The sequence below is a fragment of the Xenopus tropicalis genome, chromosome 3, assembly GCF_000004195.4.
Source record: "Xenopus tropicalis strain Nigerian chromosome 3, UCB_Xtro_10.0, whole genome shotgun sequence".
Lineage (NCBI taxonomy): Eukaryota > Metazoa > Chordata > Amphibia > Anura > Pipidae > Xenopus > Xenopus tropicalis.
In genome coordinates this window covers 58,804,276-58,822,114 of record NC_030679.2, presented here as the reverse complement: position 1 = coordinate 58,822,114, position 17,839 = coordinate 58,804,276, and the positions used below count along the sequence as shown (strand labels likewise).

General features: G+C 38.2%; 1 protein-coding gene across 1 annotated transcript in view; it reads right to left on the bottom strand.

Annotated features, from left to right (window-relative positions):
* Positions 1-10,518: 10,518 nt before the first annotated feature.
* The window catches only part of rap1b (RAP1B, member of RAS oncogene family), a 34,878-nt gene continuing 27,557 nt past the window's right edge, over positions 10,519-17,839 (bottom strand). The window contains exons 4-8 of the mRNA NM_001008194.2: positions 16,676-16,732; positions 16,107-16,247; positions 14,124-14,267; positions 12,526-12,641; positions 10,519-11,461 (exon numbers count right to left, since the gene is read on the bottom strand). Coding sequence (NP_001008195.1) covers positions 12,555-12,641; positions 14,124-14,267; positions 16,107-16,247; positions 16,676-16,732 — 429 coding nt within the window. The 3' untranslated portion in view covers positions 10,519-11,461; positions 12,526-12,554. The remainder of the gene's footprint in view (positions 11,462-12,525; positions 12,642-14,123; positions 14,268-16,106; positions 16,248-16,675; positions 16,733-17,839) is intronic.

The window sequence follows — 17,839 nt, the reverse complement described above, 5'->3', positions numbered from 1 at the left end:
TACACGGGGAGATTAGTCGCCCGCGGCAAAACTCCCTGCTCGCGGGCGACTAATCTCCCCGAGTTGCCTTCCCCCTGCCATCCCACCAGCGAACATGTAAGTCGCCGGTGGGATGGCACACGCGGCGGCGCGATTTCGCGCAAATCGCCGAAAAAGACTCGCGAGGCTTTTTCGGCGATTTCCTGAAATCGCCACGCCGCGTCTGCCATCCCGCCGGCGACTTACATGTTCGCTGGTGGGATGGCAGGGGGAAGGCAACTCGGGGAGATTAGTCACCCGCAAGCAGGGAGTTTTGCCGCGGGCGACTAATCTCCCCGTGTACCAGAGCCCTTATAACTCAAAGAGAACGGAAATCTGCTAAAACAAGTAAACCGCCCCACAGAAGTGAGTGTGCCAAGAAAGGGTTAGACATGTTTCAATTATTTTTTTTTAGAAGTCACATGCTGCATTTTCTTGCACTTAGTTTAGATCTCGCAAAAATGCAATAAAACTTCATATAAACACAATATTATTATTAACATTTATTTATAAAGCACCAACATATCCCGCAGCGCTGTACAATAAGTGGGTTTCATACATTGGACATACAGGGTAACATATAAAGCAATCAATAACCGATACAAGAGGTGAAGAGGGCCCTGCCCAAAAGAGCTTACAATCTACAAGGAGAAAGGGTTGAGACACAAGGTGTGGGAATGGGCATGACCAGAGTTGTGAGAGGTGTGGCACAGGGTATTGCTTTTAGCAGCACACTGAGGTTATGTTAAACTAGATTAGGGTAAGCTTCTCTAAATAAATGCGTTTTATGCAATATTCTCATAAAAAACACCCAATGGCAAGACTCCTTACTCTAATTTCACATTCACATATTCACATTTCCCACCTGGTGCTGAAGTTATCATTAAAAGCGAGCTCAAATGCCCTCTTTACACTAGAACAGCTAAATCCAGTTTACAAAAATACATTTTAGCTCTTAAAGTTAACAGGAGCAACTTTTTGCCATCCTTGGAACCTGTGGGGCCACTGCCATCTGAGGAAAGTGTCTCATTTTGCCTCATGGCAGGAGCGCTTCTGGCTGTGTGAGTGTATATGTGTGTGTTTAAAGGGGGTGAGGGTCTACCTGAAGGCAAGATTGGCCAATCGCTGTGTCAATCTGAGTGAGTCCTGTCCAGTTTTCCTATTTTGGAAAACCAGGCAGGAGGTTTTGACCTGGACAGCTCTTTATAAAACCGGGATCAAAACCAGACAGATGGCTACCCTATAAAATGCAACTCTGAACACTTATGACTACAAACAGAAGGTAATTGAATCAATTAGCTGATGTGTTTAGATGTATTCAAATCTGCGTTTCAAACTTATTAAATAACCCGTGTGTGCAAGGGACCTAAGAAATATTATTGGAGTTGAAATAGAGTTAAAAGTACTTAGCAAAAAGCCTTAATCCATGTCCTTAATCAATTTCCCTCGGTTTTGGACACTTCAAAGTTAAATTGTCTGGAGTACAACTTAAGGTGCCCATACACCATCGCCAAGGGAGTGGATCTTCTCCCGATATCTCCCACCTACGGGAGAATCCAGGCTAATCCAATTGTTTGGCCCTGGGGCCAAACGATTGAATTATAACGACGGGTATAGGCAAAGTCGGTCCGGGGACCGCATCAATGAGCCGATGCGGTCCCCAATCCGACTAGATTTTTTAACCTTCCCGATCAATATTTGGCCGATTTCAGGCCAGATATCGGTCGGGCAGGCCCGTCGGTAGTGCCCATACACTGGCTGATTAGCTGCCGAACCAGTCTAAGGGACAGATATTGGACCTTTACTCTAAGTTCAAGTTTTTCATGTTTTTAATGACATTTTGCTTAAAAAATGTAAAATTTTGAAAGATGGAGCTAAAATGGTGAAATTGCTTTACTCTAACTTCTTGATGACAAAAAAAACATTTTGACATAGGGTGGTGTAAAAAGAATAATGTTGGTGCTCAGACGATTGTGAATTTGTTGTTTCATGATTTTCTGGCATTGACAAACATTTTAGGCCAATTTAACACCAAATTTGTGTTAACCCCACCTTAACTGTAGCAACATTGTACAGACCACAGAGCTGTTTCCTGGTGTTTACAATGTTTTATAATTAAGGTTATGTAATTGTTACTTAGCGTTTTGATACATCTCTGTCTTGCTTTCTAGATAGGGTTGTTTAAAAATTATTTCCCACTTGCTGCACGTTATGATAATACACCTCCTAGCTGGATACAGTGAATTGCATGTTGTTAATGATCAATTCCTGATGCCAGAGGGATTTTGTGCTACAAGGTACATACAAACTCTCCTACTGTCATATCCACTGTTTGTAGCTGTCAGCCTATGATATAGTTTGCAGGGACATCAATTTTCTAAACCAAGTAAATGCAACAACTAGCCTGCTTTAAGACAAATGTCTGCTACACTGTTTTACATAGGCTGTTAACAGCCTGGGTATTTTTTTTAATCACACTTTAAAAAATTAGGAATGCACTATTTAACTCCATTTGTTACCAAGGACTAATCTGGATATATTGTGGTAATTTTGTGGTTTATTGCATACAAATTCTGGTAGTTATCTATGTGGCGTGCAGTTTTGATCTGATTTAAAATGTAAGATGTAGGGCAGCTCTGTTTATTCTGTTGAACAGAACCAATTAAAATTACTGTGAACTGTTTACTGAGACTACTGCTCTGAGGTTTAAATTGATGGGTGCCATTACTTGCTACAGTGCACTATGATCTGCCTTTTAGTCATTAGACTATACCAGATTGAGCTGTATGGAAATTGCTTGAGCTGCACTTTGAAAGTCACAGGTGCTTTGAAAAGGCTGACAAAGAATTATTTATTTTATAAAACCATGGTTAAATGAACATTTCCCTTGGTAAGTTAAGCAGAAGGGCAGTGTGCACACATATTAATACAAATATTTAGAAAAATAATGGTGTCTGTCCATAATAACCTATGCCAACATAAGAAGCAATTGCCCCACACTTAATATAAAGCAGAAGTAACAAATAAATAAAGCGTTTCACAATTCTTCAGTAGAGGAAGCAGACTCTTCTACTGCTGGGGGTTGGAGGCATTAGGTTTATGGGCTGATTGACAATCCATTTCAATATACAGTATGATTAAGAAAAATGTCACATGCCCAAAGATCAGTGGTGAGTAAAAAAATGTTCCCTAGAGGTAGGCAGGCAAGGCATGTGCATTGGATGCAATTGGTGGGGGTGCAAGCAAGTAGTTAGAGTAGAGAGTTGCGGGATGCTGAGTGGCAGCGCAGGAGGGTGGGTGGGTGGGATTGGTGTGTAAACCAAGTGGTGAAAAGGGGGATAGTTGTAAGTGTCAAACTACTTGGCGCTGCTGTGCCCTAATATGGTTTTACAGTAGTGCCCAGTAACCTTTATAAAAACCACTATTTGCATTGTTAGTGTTTTCAAGCTCAACTTATGGTGACACTAAATGACTTTTTAAACAAAAAACAGCATTCTATGAGTCAGTAGTTGATAGAAGCACTTTTGGTTGCAATTACTGCAAATCTATAGGGTAAGTACATACCAGCCTTGCACACAGTTTGGAAAGGAATTTTCTCCATGTGGTTCAGGTTAGTTGAATGACACAACACTTTCAATTTCAAATAGTGCCAGAGATTTCCAGACAGTGTTGTTCTTGAGCCTTTCCAGTGTTAATCTGGCCTTGTACTTGGATCAATCACTGTCCTTCTGAGAGATGGACCTTCTCCCAAGATTCAGTTTTTAGCAAAGCAAAACAATTATTTTTTTAAGAGAATTTTGTACCTGTATTACCATATAGGTACCATACAAACATTCTAACAAGATACCTAGACCATGCTGTCATCAAAGTTTGTTCAATTTACATCAATTTGCAAACTGCACTTAAAGACAGTTAAAGCATGAATACATTTGTGGGATGACCCCAAAGCTTTAACAATTGATTGTTAGAGAGGTGAATGTTCTCATGTTCAACAATCTTGGATTTACATATAAAGTTTGCCAACAAGTGTGATTATTTGGATTATGAAATTGATCATTTTGCAGTGTGAATGGTCCTTGTAGTACAGAATATTTTACACATGGCACCTAGAATAGCTTACAAAATCTAAGGAAGGTGGTCTTTTAAATGAAAACTCTACCTCCAGAATGAATATTTAATCAACATATAGTTTATTTCATAATAAGTGCTCTTACAAAGAAACTTACCATATTGGCATACATATCAGTAAATGTTGCCCTTGTACATCATCTGACAGGAAATAATGCAGCTCTATCTAATCCTAATACAAATTGGTAATGCTCACCTATAACAACTGCTGAGCCCACTAACTGTAACAGAAAGAACTGTGAGAGTAAAAGACAGAACTTTGTCCCTTAATTGGCTGATGGGACCTAACATGTATGTGTGCCCTTGGTTTCTGTGTGAGCCTAGTGAATTGTATGAGCCATGGGGTGGTGGCCCTTAGTACTTAAAATGTAAATTTTATGGCATAATCCTATGGCATATACTACTAGAAAAACAATGATTAGGGATGTATCCTATTTTTAATTCTATGTCTTGACAAAGCTAACATTATAAGGCATTGATCCCCAACCTCACATGTTGCTTACTTACCCCTTTGATGTTACACCCAGTGGCCTGAAAGGGCCTTTTCTGACTTGGAGATAAGTTTTGGAGGCATAAAGACCATTTGTACTGCTAAACAGAGTCCCATGTAGTCTCCAAGTTCACATGGGGCAACCAAATAACCAATCACAGCCCTTATTAGGATTCCCTTGAATTTTTTTCATGCTTGTGTTGCTCCCCAACTTTTTTTTGTATTTAAATGTAGGACCTCTGTTTATATGGAAACGAGTTTTCAGCTGGTCCAACATGGGCCTTCTCTGCATCTGTTAAATGCCGAGTGTGCAGTCAGCATTTAAAGGAACAGTTCAGTGTAAAAATGAAACTGGGTAAAATAGATAGACTGCGCAAAATAAAAAATGTTTTCAATATTGTTTGTCAAAAATGTAATCTATCAAGCCTGGAGTGAACCGATGTCTAACATAATAGGCATGTCCCATATGGCCCCCCTTTAGCAGCCTGTGAATCACTAGCGTTACTTCCCATACAGTTAGGTCCTTTGTTTACTGTTATAAAGTAGTGAAGTGTGTAAAAAAAAAAAAAAAAATATATATATATATATATATATATATATATATATATATATATATATATATATCGTGGTCACTTGATGACAAGTGATTTAGGGCTCTGGCACACGGGGAAATTAGTCGCCCGCGACAAAACTCCATGTTCGCAGGCGACTAATCTCCCCGAGTTGCCATGACCCGCCAACATGTAAGTCGCTGGCAGGATGGCACACGCGAAATCGCGCCGCCGCGTGTGCCATCCTGCCAGCGACTTACATGTTCGCCGGTGGGATGGCGGGTCATGGCAACTCGGGGAGATTAGTCGCCCGCGAACATGGAGTTTTGTCGCGGGCGACTAATTTCCCTGTGTGCCAGAGCCCTTAAGGGGTAGACAAAATACTTAAATCACCAAGTATTAAGTACCAAAACACTACTTTAAGGGAGGTGACAGACGGGGAGATTAGTCGCCCCGCCACAAATCGACTAATTTTGCCGGTGGGATGGCATTGCGGGGAGATTCGTTGCCCGCAGCAAAGATTTGTCGTCAGGTGACTAATCTCCCGTCTGTCGCTGCCCTTAGGCCATTGTTCAAGAAGAAAAGCCTCCAATTGTTTGAGAGATGAAAATCTACTTTTGCAAAGACCATTGCTTGACTCCGCTGTTCCTATGCCATGATTTCTCCACCATGTTTAATATTTTGACAGACCTTGTGGGTTCATGGTTTCAAATGTCAAAAATAAAAAAAAACAAGGGAATGAAAGCTCCAAACAGTAACACCAAAACATGAAAGTGTTTTAAAGTAAATAAAATATAATGTACTGTTGCACTGCACTGGTACAACTGGTGTGTTTGCTACATAAATGCTACTATAGTTTATATAAATAAGCTGCTGTGTAGCCATGGGAGCAGCCAATCAAGCTGGAAAAAAAGGCACAGGTTACATAGCAGATAAGCTCTGTAAAATATCTGTGGTTTTCTGTTATCTGCTAAGTAATCTGTGCCTTTTTCCTTTGTATGTGTGCCCATATGGCTACACAGCAGCTTAGTTTATATAAACTATAGTAGTCTTACTGAGGGAAACACACCAGTGGTACCAGTGCAGGGCAACAGTACATTATATTGTAATTACTTTTATACGCTTTCATCTTTTGGTGTTACAGTTTCTTTAATCGGCACAGCATAGGCCACTAAGTTTGCCTGCCCAATAACCCTTAGCAATTGCTCAGATGTTCTCTTCATTATTCAAAATCTGAAGGTCAGTAACGGGGCAAACTAGAAAAAAACACTTTACACACCATTCTTGCAGCTACTGGTCATGTACAGGTCCATGGGCCCAACTGTCTTTCTTAAACAGGGTAATCTGGGTTACGCAACCAAGCATAGCTAAGCAGGTAGGCCAAAAAAAAAAAAAAAAAAGTATTCTGCATTTCCAAGTGACTAGGCTAGGAATTGCCCAGTGTGCCAATGCTATAAAATGGGGATTAAACATAAAAGCTTGCCATTTCCCAAGTAACTAGTAAGTGTTACAAATGGCACTTGCATAAGAATAACTTAATTTAGGTAGGTTTAGCCTGCATGCAGTGTAATGTTTCTCACTGCTCAATTAGGACAAAGTTTGCTGTAACCTAATAACCCATGAGATAATTGTTTTTCTCATTTGAACTCAACCATTACAAATTTTCATATTTTTGAGGCAACAAACCTCATTCAACTACTTCCCATAACTGTATTCAGTTGTTTCATTAAGGGAGCATTAAATAGGACTACCATACATCTGAAAATATACAATGAAACCCTTGAGTTTAGTTTCCTGCAATTATACACACTTTCTTAAAGGTCTCTTGGTGGCAAAACCCATGTCACTTTTCATTAAAAGAGAACTAAAGCCTAACTAAAGTAGGGCAGAAATGTTGTACTTTATGTTTTGGGCTCCTGTACCAGCCCAAGGCACCTATAGCTCTTTAGCATGATATTTGCCTCTGAGTATACCCCCTGTAGCTCCCAACCTTCTTTCCTGCTGATTCACTGCCCATGCTCTGTGCTGCTGTCACTTACCTGAGCTTAGGGCCCGATTCACAATGTACTGTATAAACAGAATATAAATGTTACAATATAAGGCTGACTAGTACTTAATACAGATAATTACTACATGGCAGCTCAGAAACCAGTGCAACTATCATCAGAATGTAATAATCAACCCTGTAGTATCAGCTTATGTGAAAGGCAAACCTCATTTACTGCTTGATACTTTGCAATGACCCCTAAGCTTAGCTTCTCAACAGCTGCCCAGAGCCCACTAAGCATGTGAGTGTCACAGACACTTTCCAAGATGGGGAGCTCCTGTACAAGATCAAAGTCCTGGATCATTGCTGCTATTGAGATGCTGAAACTTTAGGCTGGTGCAGTAAGTACAGTATTTAAATGGCATTTTTGTTCGATTTCCTTTAACACTTTTTAGACATTTGTTGTGGACAAAACTAGTTTGTTTGTAGGAGCGCCTGAAACGGAATTACAGTCAGACAATCATAAGACAAACTTGCAAAGAGAAGGAACTTAATTTTATTTGTGTCTGTGTATAAGCAGAGTTCAGACTTCAGAATGAATGAGAGAAAAAAAATATAGTGGTAAGTAGTCTGTGCTGAGTTTGTAGATAAATAACCCCTGTGAAATATTAAACAGTAGTCACAGAAAGGCCCAGTATGAAATGTAAGGTCTTCATTTTTCAGCATATTTTCTGGACAAAAAAAGCAATAGATAAGGGAAAAGAAAAGTGATTTTTAATGCACAATGTGATAACAAAGAGCTCACAGAGAAATCTCTCCCCAGACTTGCCTCAGATCTAACTGTATTGTTTAACAACTCTTACCATAACGTTTTTGTCTTCTCAAACGGCTACATTTAATTCTTAGGATAACATACTAAAAAAAAATGAGGTGCAGGAATTAGTCTGTAAAACTTACAGAACATTTTTATAGATGTCATAGGCAGGGGACTGGGAGACAGATAGGCTTAAATAAGCACATCTGGGGGTAACTGCCCAGGGAGGGGAAGGACAGGCAATTACAAATTTACTGGCCTTTGCCGAGTGGGAACCCTATATGTGTTTTAAGGTAGACTGGCACTGAAATATGAGAAAACTGGGCTGTGCTACTTTTGTATATAGCAATAGCAGTATTGGGGAGCTCAACCCTCTGTTAACTTACCCAAACGGGTATCAGGTGCAAATACTGGAAGAACCTCACCTTGCATGGGGGTCAATATCCAAGAGCAAAAAAATCCAGTAGCACACTGAAGATGCAAGCCGTGAAAAAATTGTATTTTATTTGCCCAAGTACATATAAACAAGCAAAGAGCAACGTTTCGGGACCCTCCGGACCCTTTCTCAAGCTCGAGCTTGAGAAAGGGTCCGGAGGGTCCCGAAACGTTGCTCTTTGCTTGTTTATATGTACTTGGGCAAATAAAATGCAATTTTTTCACGGCTTGCATCTTCAGTGTGCTACTGGATTTTTTTGCTACTTTTGTATATAAACACAGTCTGTTAATTGGAAATAACCACAGATAACTGCCTCATGAAAATAAACTTTCTAAACAATCAGTTAAACATTCTGTACGATTTCTAAAATAATCAATTAACTTTTTTATATCCCCCTCTCGGCAATCTCTGTCTCTCTACAATCTCTTTTCATGCTGGAGTCAGTTTGACTGACATCCCTAATACATCATCTCTCTCTTTTGCCTAGACAATGTCAATCAAAATCCGACTCGAGTCCTGCATGAAGAGAGACAGATTGCTGAAAAGGGGATCATTAAGATTACCTTGATTATTTCATAAATGATACAGAATTTTCGATATATTTAGAAATGTCTTAATTTGCATGAGATGGAGCTTATATTAATAGTTCATTTATATGATAGGTCCCCTTTAAGAAAGTTCAGTTTGTAAAGATTTGTAAAAGCTTATAGAAGAATAGAACTTGATAATTTTAGCAAAAAACAAATACTGGTGCTCAGCTTATCCGATGCCTTACCAAATATCTCTTTTGCCATGTTTAAATGAATGACTAGGTTTTGGCAATCACAAAACATCTTGGTGGAGGTATGTGGCTCCCTGCTCAGTCTTACAATTGGATGTTCCTTGTGTTGTTCAGAACACTACTGAAGGGACTGCAAAGAGACCAGATAATGTTTACCGTGAATTGTTCAGGAAGGAAATTAACAGCTAGGGCAAAGACAGACGGGACAAAAGTCGCAGAAGCCTGTACATTTTGCACCTGGCTGTGTTCTCTGTCACCGCAACCTGGGTTTAAAAAAAAAAAAAAAAAAAAAAAAAACTAATTGCCCCGCCTGCCTTCACCCTTTAAAGGCAAACAGAATTTGTTCTAGGCGGCTGCTGAGAAACTGTTAATGACTCCTTTACTAGAATGGAAAATATTCTAGAACATTTTATAATTTAATTCATTTACCTTAAAACCATCAGATGCACATTAAATCTTATGGTAAACCTGTTAATAATTTGGCCACGTGATTCGCAGACATCAAAGAAATTACCAATGCCTTTTAAAAGTGCAAATATAGAAGTGTGGGGCTCGTCCTCTGCGTAGTTAAGCGGTTCAACAGACCAACAATTAGTGCCTACTTTATAGCCTGCACAGCATTCCTTTTCTGCATATGTGAATTTATATATTTAAGCAGAACAAAATAATTAGAAATTGAATGTTCTGTTAAACTAAACTGCCTGAGTAACAAAAATCAACATGTGACTATCTCTACTTATGAATCAGGGCAAAATATTCTAGAGACAATTGTTACTGGCACACTTATAAAGGGATCTCCTCAAATCAGCACACTATTTATAGAGAGATACTCTACATGGAACGAATAGCAGTAGCTGAGAACTGCAGGTGCAAACCTCAATGCATGTGCCCAAAATAAGTCTACAAAGAGCTTTTAAAATATTAGGCAAAGTTTTATAGAGGAAGGTAATTATAATGCAAGCACTTGCATGACAATCCAAATTTATTGAACTGATGCTACATTATACAAAATTGCACCACTTTATTTAAGGCTTTTAAGTTTACATTTGGCCACCTCCAAGCAGTTGTAGCATTAGGTTGGTCAGCTGAATTTCTGTGGTTCCCTGTTGGATATATACACAATCTTTACACCCAAACATTAATGCATACGAAGCAACAAGGCATTGATAAATAAATGAGCAGAAAGGTTAATTACCGCAACTTAGGTATGGTGACCAATTACATATGATTTAAAATTACGTCCCACATTCACATCCACTGAACGCTTCCACCATTTAACATCTCAACCAAAACAATACACAAGAAACAAGCACTGACAGGAAAATGTACTAAATCTGTATATTTGGTATTGCAAACACATGTATGCATGAGCAAGCAAGGAGAGGGCTAGGGTGCACAGTGAGAATCTACAGCTGCAGAAGCCTGAAAATGATTTACAAAATAATCATAAATCATTAAAAAAACATCTTAAAATATACACTTCTTGTTGTAGACCCCCACTGTATACATATCTATAAACATTTTTCCCTATGTAAACAAACCGTAGAGTGGGGAAATAAAGACTGCAATTAATAAAAGAGCAGAAACCTAGAAGTGTCCTTTTGAAAGGATATGAAAGGCAAAGTGTTGACAAAGACAAGGTACAAGGAACAAAAATGATTTAATGACCCCATTCAGTGCCAGAAGGGGACAACACTACTCTCCACAGGACTCCCTACGAACTAATAAAGGAAAAGAAATGAAACCATTGTTATATTTATGAGAAGCACTGTGTACAATACAATGGATGTTGCTCTTGTACTTCTTTAAAAGGAAGGAAAAATAGTTACAAGGAGCTACAAATACCAAAGATGCAAGATCATCAGGAGTAGTCTTTACAGAAGCTCTTTGGACTTTCTCGTTTAGTAAGCTAAAATAGTGGTGCTTTTCATTGTACACTCCTGTAGAGAGGAGGGGCTCGTGAAAGAACACAGTACACGTTTTCAGACGTGCAATAAACATTGCTGGGTGAACAATGTCTCTGTTAGCAGTAATACTGGATGTGGGCTCTGCTGTTCCCGGTTGCATACGTGAAGAACATTTCAAAGCAGGCATCTTTCTTGTGATTTTGGGCAGGGTTTTGATGGTGCACAATCTGAGCTTGCAACTTTCATCCATTTTGTAAAGGGTACCACCACAGGAAAGTCCATTGAAATCGTTGACAGGGTTAATAGAGTTGGAATGCTGGCACTGTTGTCGGACAACAGTTCTTCAGACCTAGAAATATTCAGATTTAAATAAGAAATGAAAAATATTACATGTAATAATGTTGGAAGTGTAATCATATTTCCACTCAATCCTGATACACCGGTAGTATGCCATACTAAAAAAATACAGTGCAAGTAGCAAGCAAGCAAGTAGAGGGCTAGGGGCACAGTGAGAATCACTGCAGTTTTTTCTATACCCTAGCCCATATTCTGCTTCTCAGGCTACCCCTGTGATTTTACAGCAGCATATTTATATAAACAGAAGTGTTTCTGAAGCTAAAAACAGTTTTGCCAGTGCAGGGCAACAGTATATCATATTTTAATTACTTTAAAGGAACAGTAACACCAAAAAATGAAAATAAGCTGCTGTGTAGCCATAGGGGCAGCCATTCTAGCTGGAAAAAAGGACAGAAGGCACAGGTTACATAGCAGATTATAAAAAAAGTTCTGTAAAATACAATGTGGAATCTACACATCTTATCCGTTATCTGCTATGTAACCTGTGCCTTTTGCCCTTTCTTCAATTTGAATGGTTGCTCCCATACCTACACAGCATCTTTGTTTATATAAGCCAGTGATCCCCAACCTTTTTTTTATCCGTGAGCAGCACTCAAATGTAAAAAGAGTTGGGGAGCAACACAAGCATGAAAAATGTTCATGAGGGTGTGAAATAAGGGCTGCAATTGGCTATTTGGTAGCTCCTTTGTGAACTGACAACCTAAATGAGGCTCAGTTTGGCAGTACAACTGTTTTTTATGCAACCAAAACTTGCCTCTAAGCCTGGATTTCAAAATAAGCACCTGCTTTGAGGCCACTGGGAGCAACATTTAAACTTTCACTTAATTTTAAGCAAGTTAAATTTTCTTTAAACACCAGTACAAACTATAGGAATGTCCGATTATATAATTAAGCGGTCATAGCAAATGATGAGCAATCGCTCCTTCATTATTTATACAGCCTATCCCTTATCATTTCCCCAAGTTTACACAAATGAATACCCCCCAAAGAAAAAAACACAGATGATATGGTACTCCCTGCAAATCTGGATTTGCATACATACAAAGGGGTTGTTACCTGGCTCAGAGCTACAGTACATCTGTGTATTAAAGCAGATGACATGTTGACTTTTTGCGTGCCTTGCCTGGTACAGGAGTTTTTCTGTTAATCTGTCGCACAAGGTCATAAAATATCTGTAGATGCAAACAAAATCCTTTACTGAAGAAAAAAAAAAGACAACCTCCAGACTATACAATACAAATTGAACTCTTATTTATAATGCAATCTGAGGGCGAAAGCCCTAAAAATATTCAAGGCAATTAAAAAAAAAAATGAGCTCTGCCATTTCTGGCACTACAGATAGAAATAGTTAAAAAAGAAAAAGGGATTTTTATAGTGTACTTTTTATTTCTAAATTACACTATTTACACAGCAAAGAATTCGCTGTACAATTTAGAATGTTATCCTTGAACCAACAAATATATTTTTTTTTAGTTGTAATTTGTAGGCAACCATCTCAGTGCATTGTGCCAGAGTCTGAGCTTTCAGAAGGAGCCAGCGCTACACATTAGAACTGCTTTCAGGTAACCTATTGTTTCTCCTACGGAACTCCTTCCTACCTATTGAGTGCTATTCTGATATCTACTGGGAGCTGCTATATTGCTCCCTACCCATTGTTCTGCTGATTGGCTGCTGGGGGAAAATTAGAGGGGGTGATATCACTCCAACTTGCAGCTCAGCAGTAAAGTGTCACTGAAGTTGATCAGAGCACAGGTCACATGGCTGTATCTCCATGTAAAATGTCAAAATTAAATAATTAAAAAAAAAATCTGATTGCATTTTTGAAAAATGGGTTTCAATGTAGGATTCTGCTGAAAAAGCTCTATTAACTCATGTGTTTTTGAATTTCATTCTATACTTTGTGTTGTAGGTAAGTCTAGTTTGATATAGAATAACCAGAAACTAACAAATCTTGTTTAATTAGCTAAAAGAGCTCTACAAATGATAACTTTTATAAAAATATTAATATAGCCCTTCTAATGATGACTGGTGTCTACAGTATTACAAAGACCAATAGCTTGTGGATTAAACATCATAAGTCTTTTAGCTTTTGTTTGCCCTCAGGGTCTCTATCATAGGTAAAAAGTAGCCAAGCTGGTGACCCAAAAAGACATTTCATATAGGTTTCTGGAGAACAAAAAAAAGCTGAAACAAATTGTGGCAGCCCTTGACTCTAAATGGCCTGCTTTTATCTCCAACTAAAATACAGCAAAGGGAAGGAGGCATTAATTATGTTATTTCTTTTTGTTCAAATGAAATGCTGCACTAAGCAAATGGCTGTATAAATGCATAAATTTTCACTGCAGGTGTAAAGTTTTACTTTTTTTTTTTTTTTAGGAATCAACAGGTAAAATATTTTCTGCTTCTGTATGAAAATCATTGATGTACTTGTACATGCTTTTTTACATCAACATTACAAAAGTGTTTAATTACATAATACTGAGAATATATTCAAAGAATGCACTGTGTATTTTAAATCTCAAATTCTGCATAGACATGACAATATTTATTAATGTTATATAATATTCTCATATAGGAGCAGCTGTTATTTAGTGATTCAATGTGTACTTATTCATCAGTGATGTACCCAAGGAAAATAAACTAGCAGCCCATACCTCATTGACATTTATCTTTGATTTAGCAGAAGACTCCAAAAACGCACAGTTATTCCACTGTCTTGCTAGATTCTGACCTTGTTCTTTTCCCACCACTCTTTCATCTTCCAAGTCACACTTGTTGCCAACCAGAATCATTGGCACCTGACATTTTAATTGAAAAAACAAACATAAAAGCAAAATACAGTATCAGTATCCACATGTCTTTTACAAAAACATAAATGATTAAATAGCATGTATAAAGTATAACAGTGATGCAATGCAATGCATTTTTAATAGAAAATAAAAAGTAAGATACTACCAGCAGCCACAAACATGTTTCAAGAACTATATACATAGTAAATGTTTATTGGAATATTTTTCCTAAATAATAATAATAAAAAAAAAAATTAATGCATTGCTGTTTTACATTGTAAATGTTATTGATTTTATAAAAAATGAAAACCACAGGTAATGAAAAATGAAGTTTAGTTGCCCTGTCAGTGGGACAGTGGGATTGTAGTTTAGTGGAACATGACTAGCGTCAGGTTGCGCATACTGCCACTGGCTATAAATATGCATATTTCAGTATGAATCTAGAGTAAGCATAAAGAGGACATGGGTAATGAAAAGCAGCTTTCTTGGATCTCTGCCATATATTCACGGACATGACCATAAAGAGGAAATAATGTGCTATAGCTTACACAGAGGAAAGTTTCTGCCTGGCCTAAGGGTATTTCTTTTTAAACAGTTGCTCATGCTTAAAATGTTTTCACTCAGCGCTTAAAAGAACAAGTATAATTATAAAAGATAATTTATTTAAACACTGGTATACATGTGGGCTACAAAACTAGTGTAGTGTACTGCCTGACTGAACTTTGGTTGCAGGAATAGGCACTTTATCTCCTGGTGTCTTGGCATGCTTGGCACACCTGGCTGTCCGTAAACTGTTGTGTATCAGTGCCACAATTCCCTAGGCATGAATAATTCCTCCTGAAGAAAAAAATGGTAGGTCAAAACTTAATTTTATTTTGGATGGGGTGCTATAATTATTTGATCGGAAATAGCTTTATAAATAATGGTAGATGAAAAGATAAAATCTAATGTTGTGTAAAAGATTCAATTTAAACAGGCTGGGTGTATTGACTGAAGCTAAAAAAAAAAAACGTGTGGTTCTGCATTTAGTATTGTAACTCAAATATGCATACACATAGTAAAAATAATGACTAATGCCAGGAATCGATATAAAGCAAAATGTTTCACATGTATGCAAAAGTGGACAAACAAGGACAGAGATAATTAGTATATAACAACACCAGATTATTTCAAAAGATTGACACTTGCGCATTTTAGTGTTTTGTGCTGGTCAATCATAGATATAATTGAAAAAAAATGCCAGTTTTGTCTCAAACATGTCACAACCATTTTATAGCCACACATCCCAAAAATAGTTTTGTACAATTTTCTGTACTTCTATAGCAACCCACCAATCCCAACCAATATCAATCTATTATGGATATCTGTGTTTGACATATGTTTGTTACATATCTGTTTGTTCAGCCCCAGGGATGATTACCTGTATACCTAAGAGCAAGGATCCCCAACCTTTTTTACCTGTGAGCCACACTCAAATGTAAAAAGAGTTGGAGAGCAACACAATCATGAAAAATGTTCATGAGCGTGCCAAAAAGGGCTGTGATTGGCTATCTGGTAGCTCCTATGTGGCGGCCTAGAGGAGTCTCTGTTTGGCATTACACCTGGTGTTTATGCAACCAAAATTTGCCTCCAAGGAATACAAAAATAAGCACCTGCTTTGAAGCCACTGGGAGCAACATCGAAAGGGTTGGGGAGCAACATGTTGCTCACGAACCACTGGCTGGGGATCACTGCCTAAGAGGATCGGCCTGTGTACAGCCACCTTAAGTCTAACATTGAAACCTGCAATAATACATGACAGACATCCGTAATGAACCATCTTTTAATGTACTCCTACAAAATGCTTACATCATCAGTGTCTTTTACTCGGAGGATCTGTTCTCTGAGGTCCTGCAAGTCATTGAAAGTGGACTGTGCTGTTATAGAGTACACTAATGCAAAGCCCTGTCCATTTTTCATATACAGATCACGCATTGCTGTGAATTGTTCCTGGAATAAGAAAGAAAAAAGACAACAGTATAAATGTCTCATCTGTTAGGTAACGCATGCTACCTGCAGAGTAAAACATAGCAAAGCGTTATTCAATTTAATAAGCTGTTCAGGTGACGTAAGCTAAATTCAGTAATCTCCAAGGCAAAACTGGCTATAGTTGTGTAAAAAATGTTTAATGCAAACTTGGGTATAGAGGACACTGACAATTTGCTCATCAAGTCAACACTTGACTGCTTACCTGCCATAGATAGGTAGCCAAATGCAATAAAAATCTGTTAAGGATCAGGCTTAATTTTAGCAAAGATTCTAGATATCAGAGAGCCCAGTTTCATAAAGACAGATAATGCACCAATAAAAACTACTGTTATTTTTAAGCAGCACGGCTTGCTTTCTGCGTACATAAATTTTTGCTACATACAACATACCGTTCCTGCGGTGTCCAAGATCTCCAACATGCACTGTTGCCCATCAACTTCAACTTGCTGCAAAAAAGTTAAAGACAGTGTTACAAAAATTTCAGCAAAGTGTTGTCCTTAGGGCCACAGACATAGAATTTGATTCTTAGGTTAATATTCTCTCTCTGCTCTAATTATATAAAATGTAGCCTAAATGTCCAGTGCAACCAAATTCTGTTGTCTAATCAGAGACCTGCATTCCAGAAGCACTTACGGCTATACAACATTCAAGTATATGGACTCACACCAAAACTGCTGATCATGGCGTTTGCTATATAATATTCCTTTGTATAACATAACAAATTTAATTTTGCAAATGTGTTATAAAAATGCAACTGCAAAAGAAGTGTGCCCACAATCTGATATTATGTTCCCTATGTGGCAAGACAAACCAGTTAGTGGCAGACAAATTCCTCATGAAAACATCCCAACTACACTTTCAGGGATTTTTAACCAGACCCCAGAGACAGTAATGTTAATGTTGCTTTATAAGAGAAGTTTATTGAGACGTGTGACATAAGTGAAAGGCAATACAGGATCGATTCTGCTTAGTACTGACTATGGTAATTATATATATATTATATATATATATATATATATATATATATATATATAACCTAGCCAGTGGGACCCACAAAGGGTGGGGGGGCCTTATCTCACAAAGGGAGGACTGGCTTCAGGTGCCTCACCCTCTGCAGTGAGCGAGGGGCAGAAAACCAGAGCTTATGTATGCCTTATAAATACATATAGTTTTCATGTTGCTTTAGAAAGATTTTCAGCTCCCCTATCTATCTATTTGCACAAGGCCAGTTACATTCCATGTGAGGCACAACAAAGAACAAAATCACATTTTGGTCTAGAAGACACAGTGCGATTAAATATCTGATCAAGTAGAATATGAACATCTAAGCAATATAGTTATACCTGATATAATCATGTCATTTGGCCCTATCAGGGAAATAGTTGCCCTGTGATCCACATAGGTACCCACTTCAAGAATTGGAAACAGAAGTCACTATGCTGCATTGGGGCGAGGCAGAAATAATTTACAATGAAGCCACAGGAGGAAGGAACCATTCTGGATGTTATGAGATGGCTTAGACAGAAGTCAGATAATCCTGCGTGTCACTATAT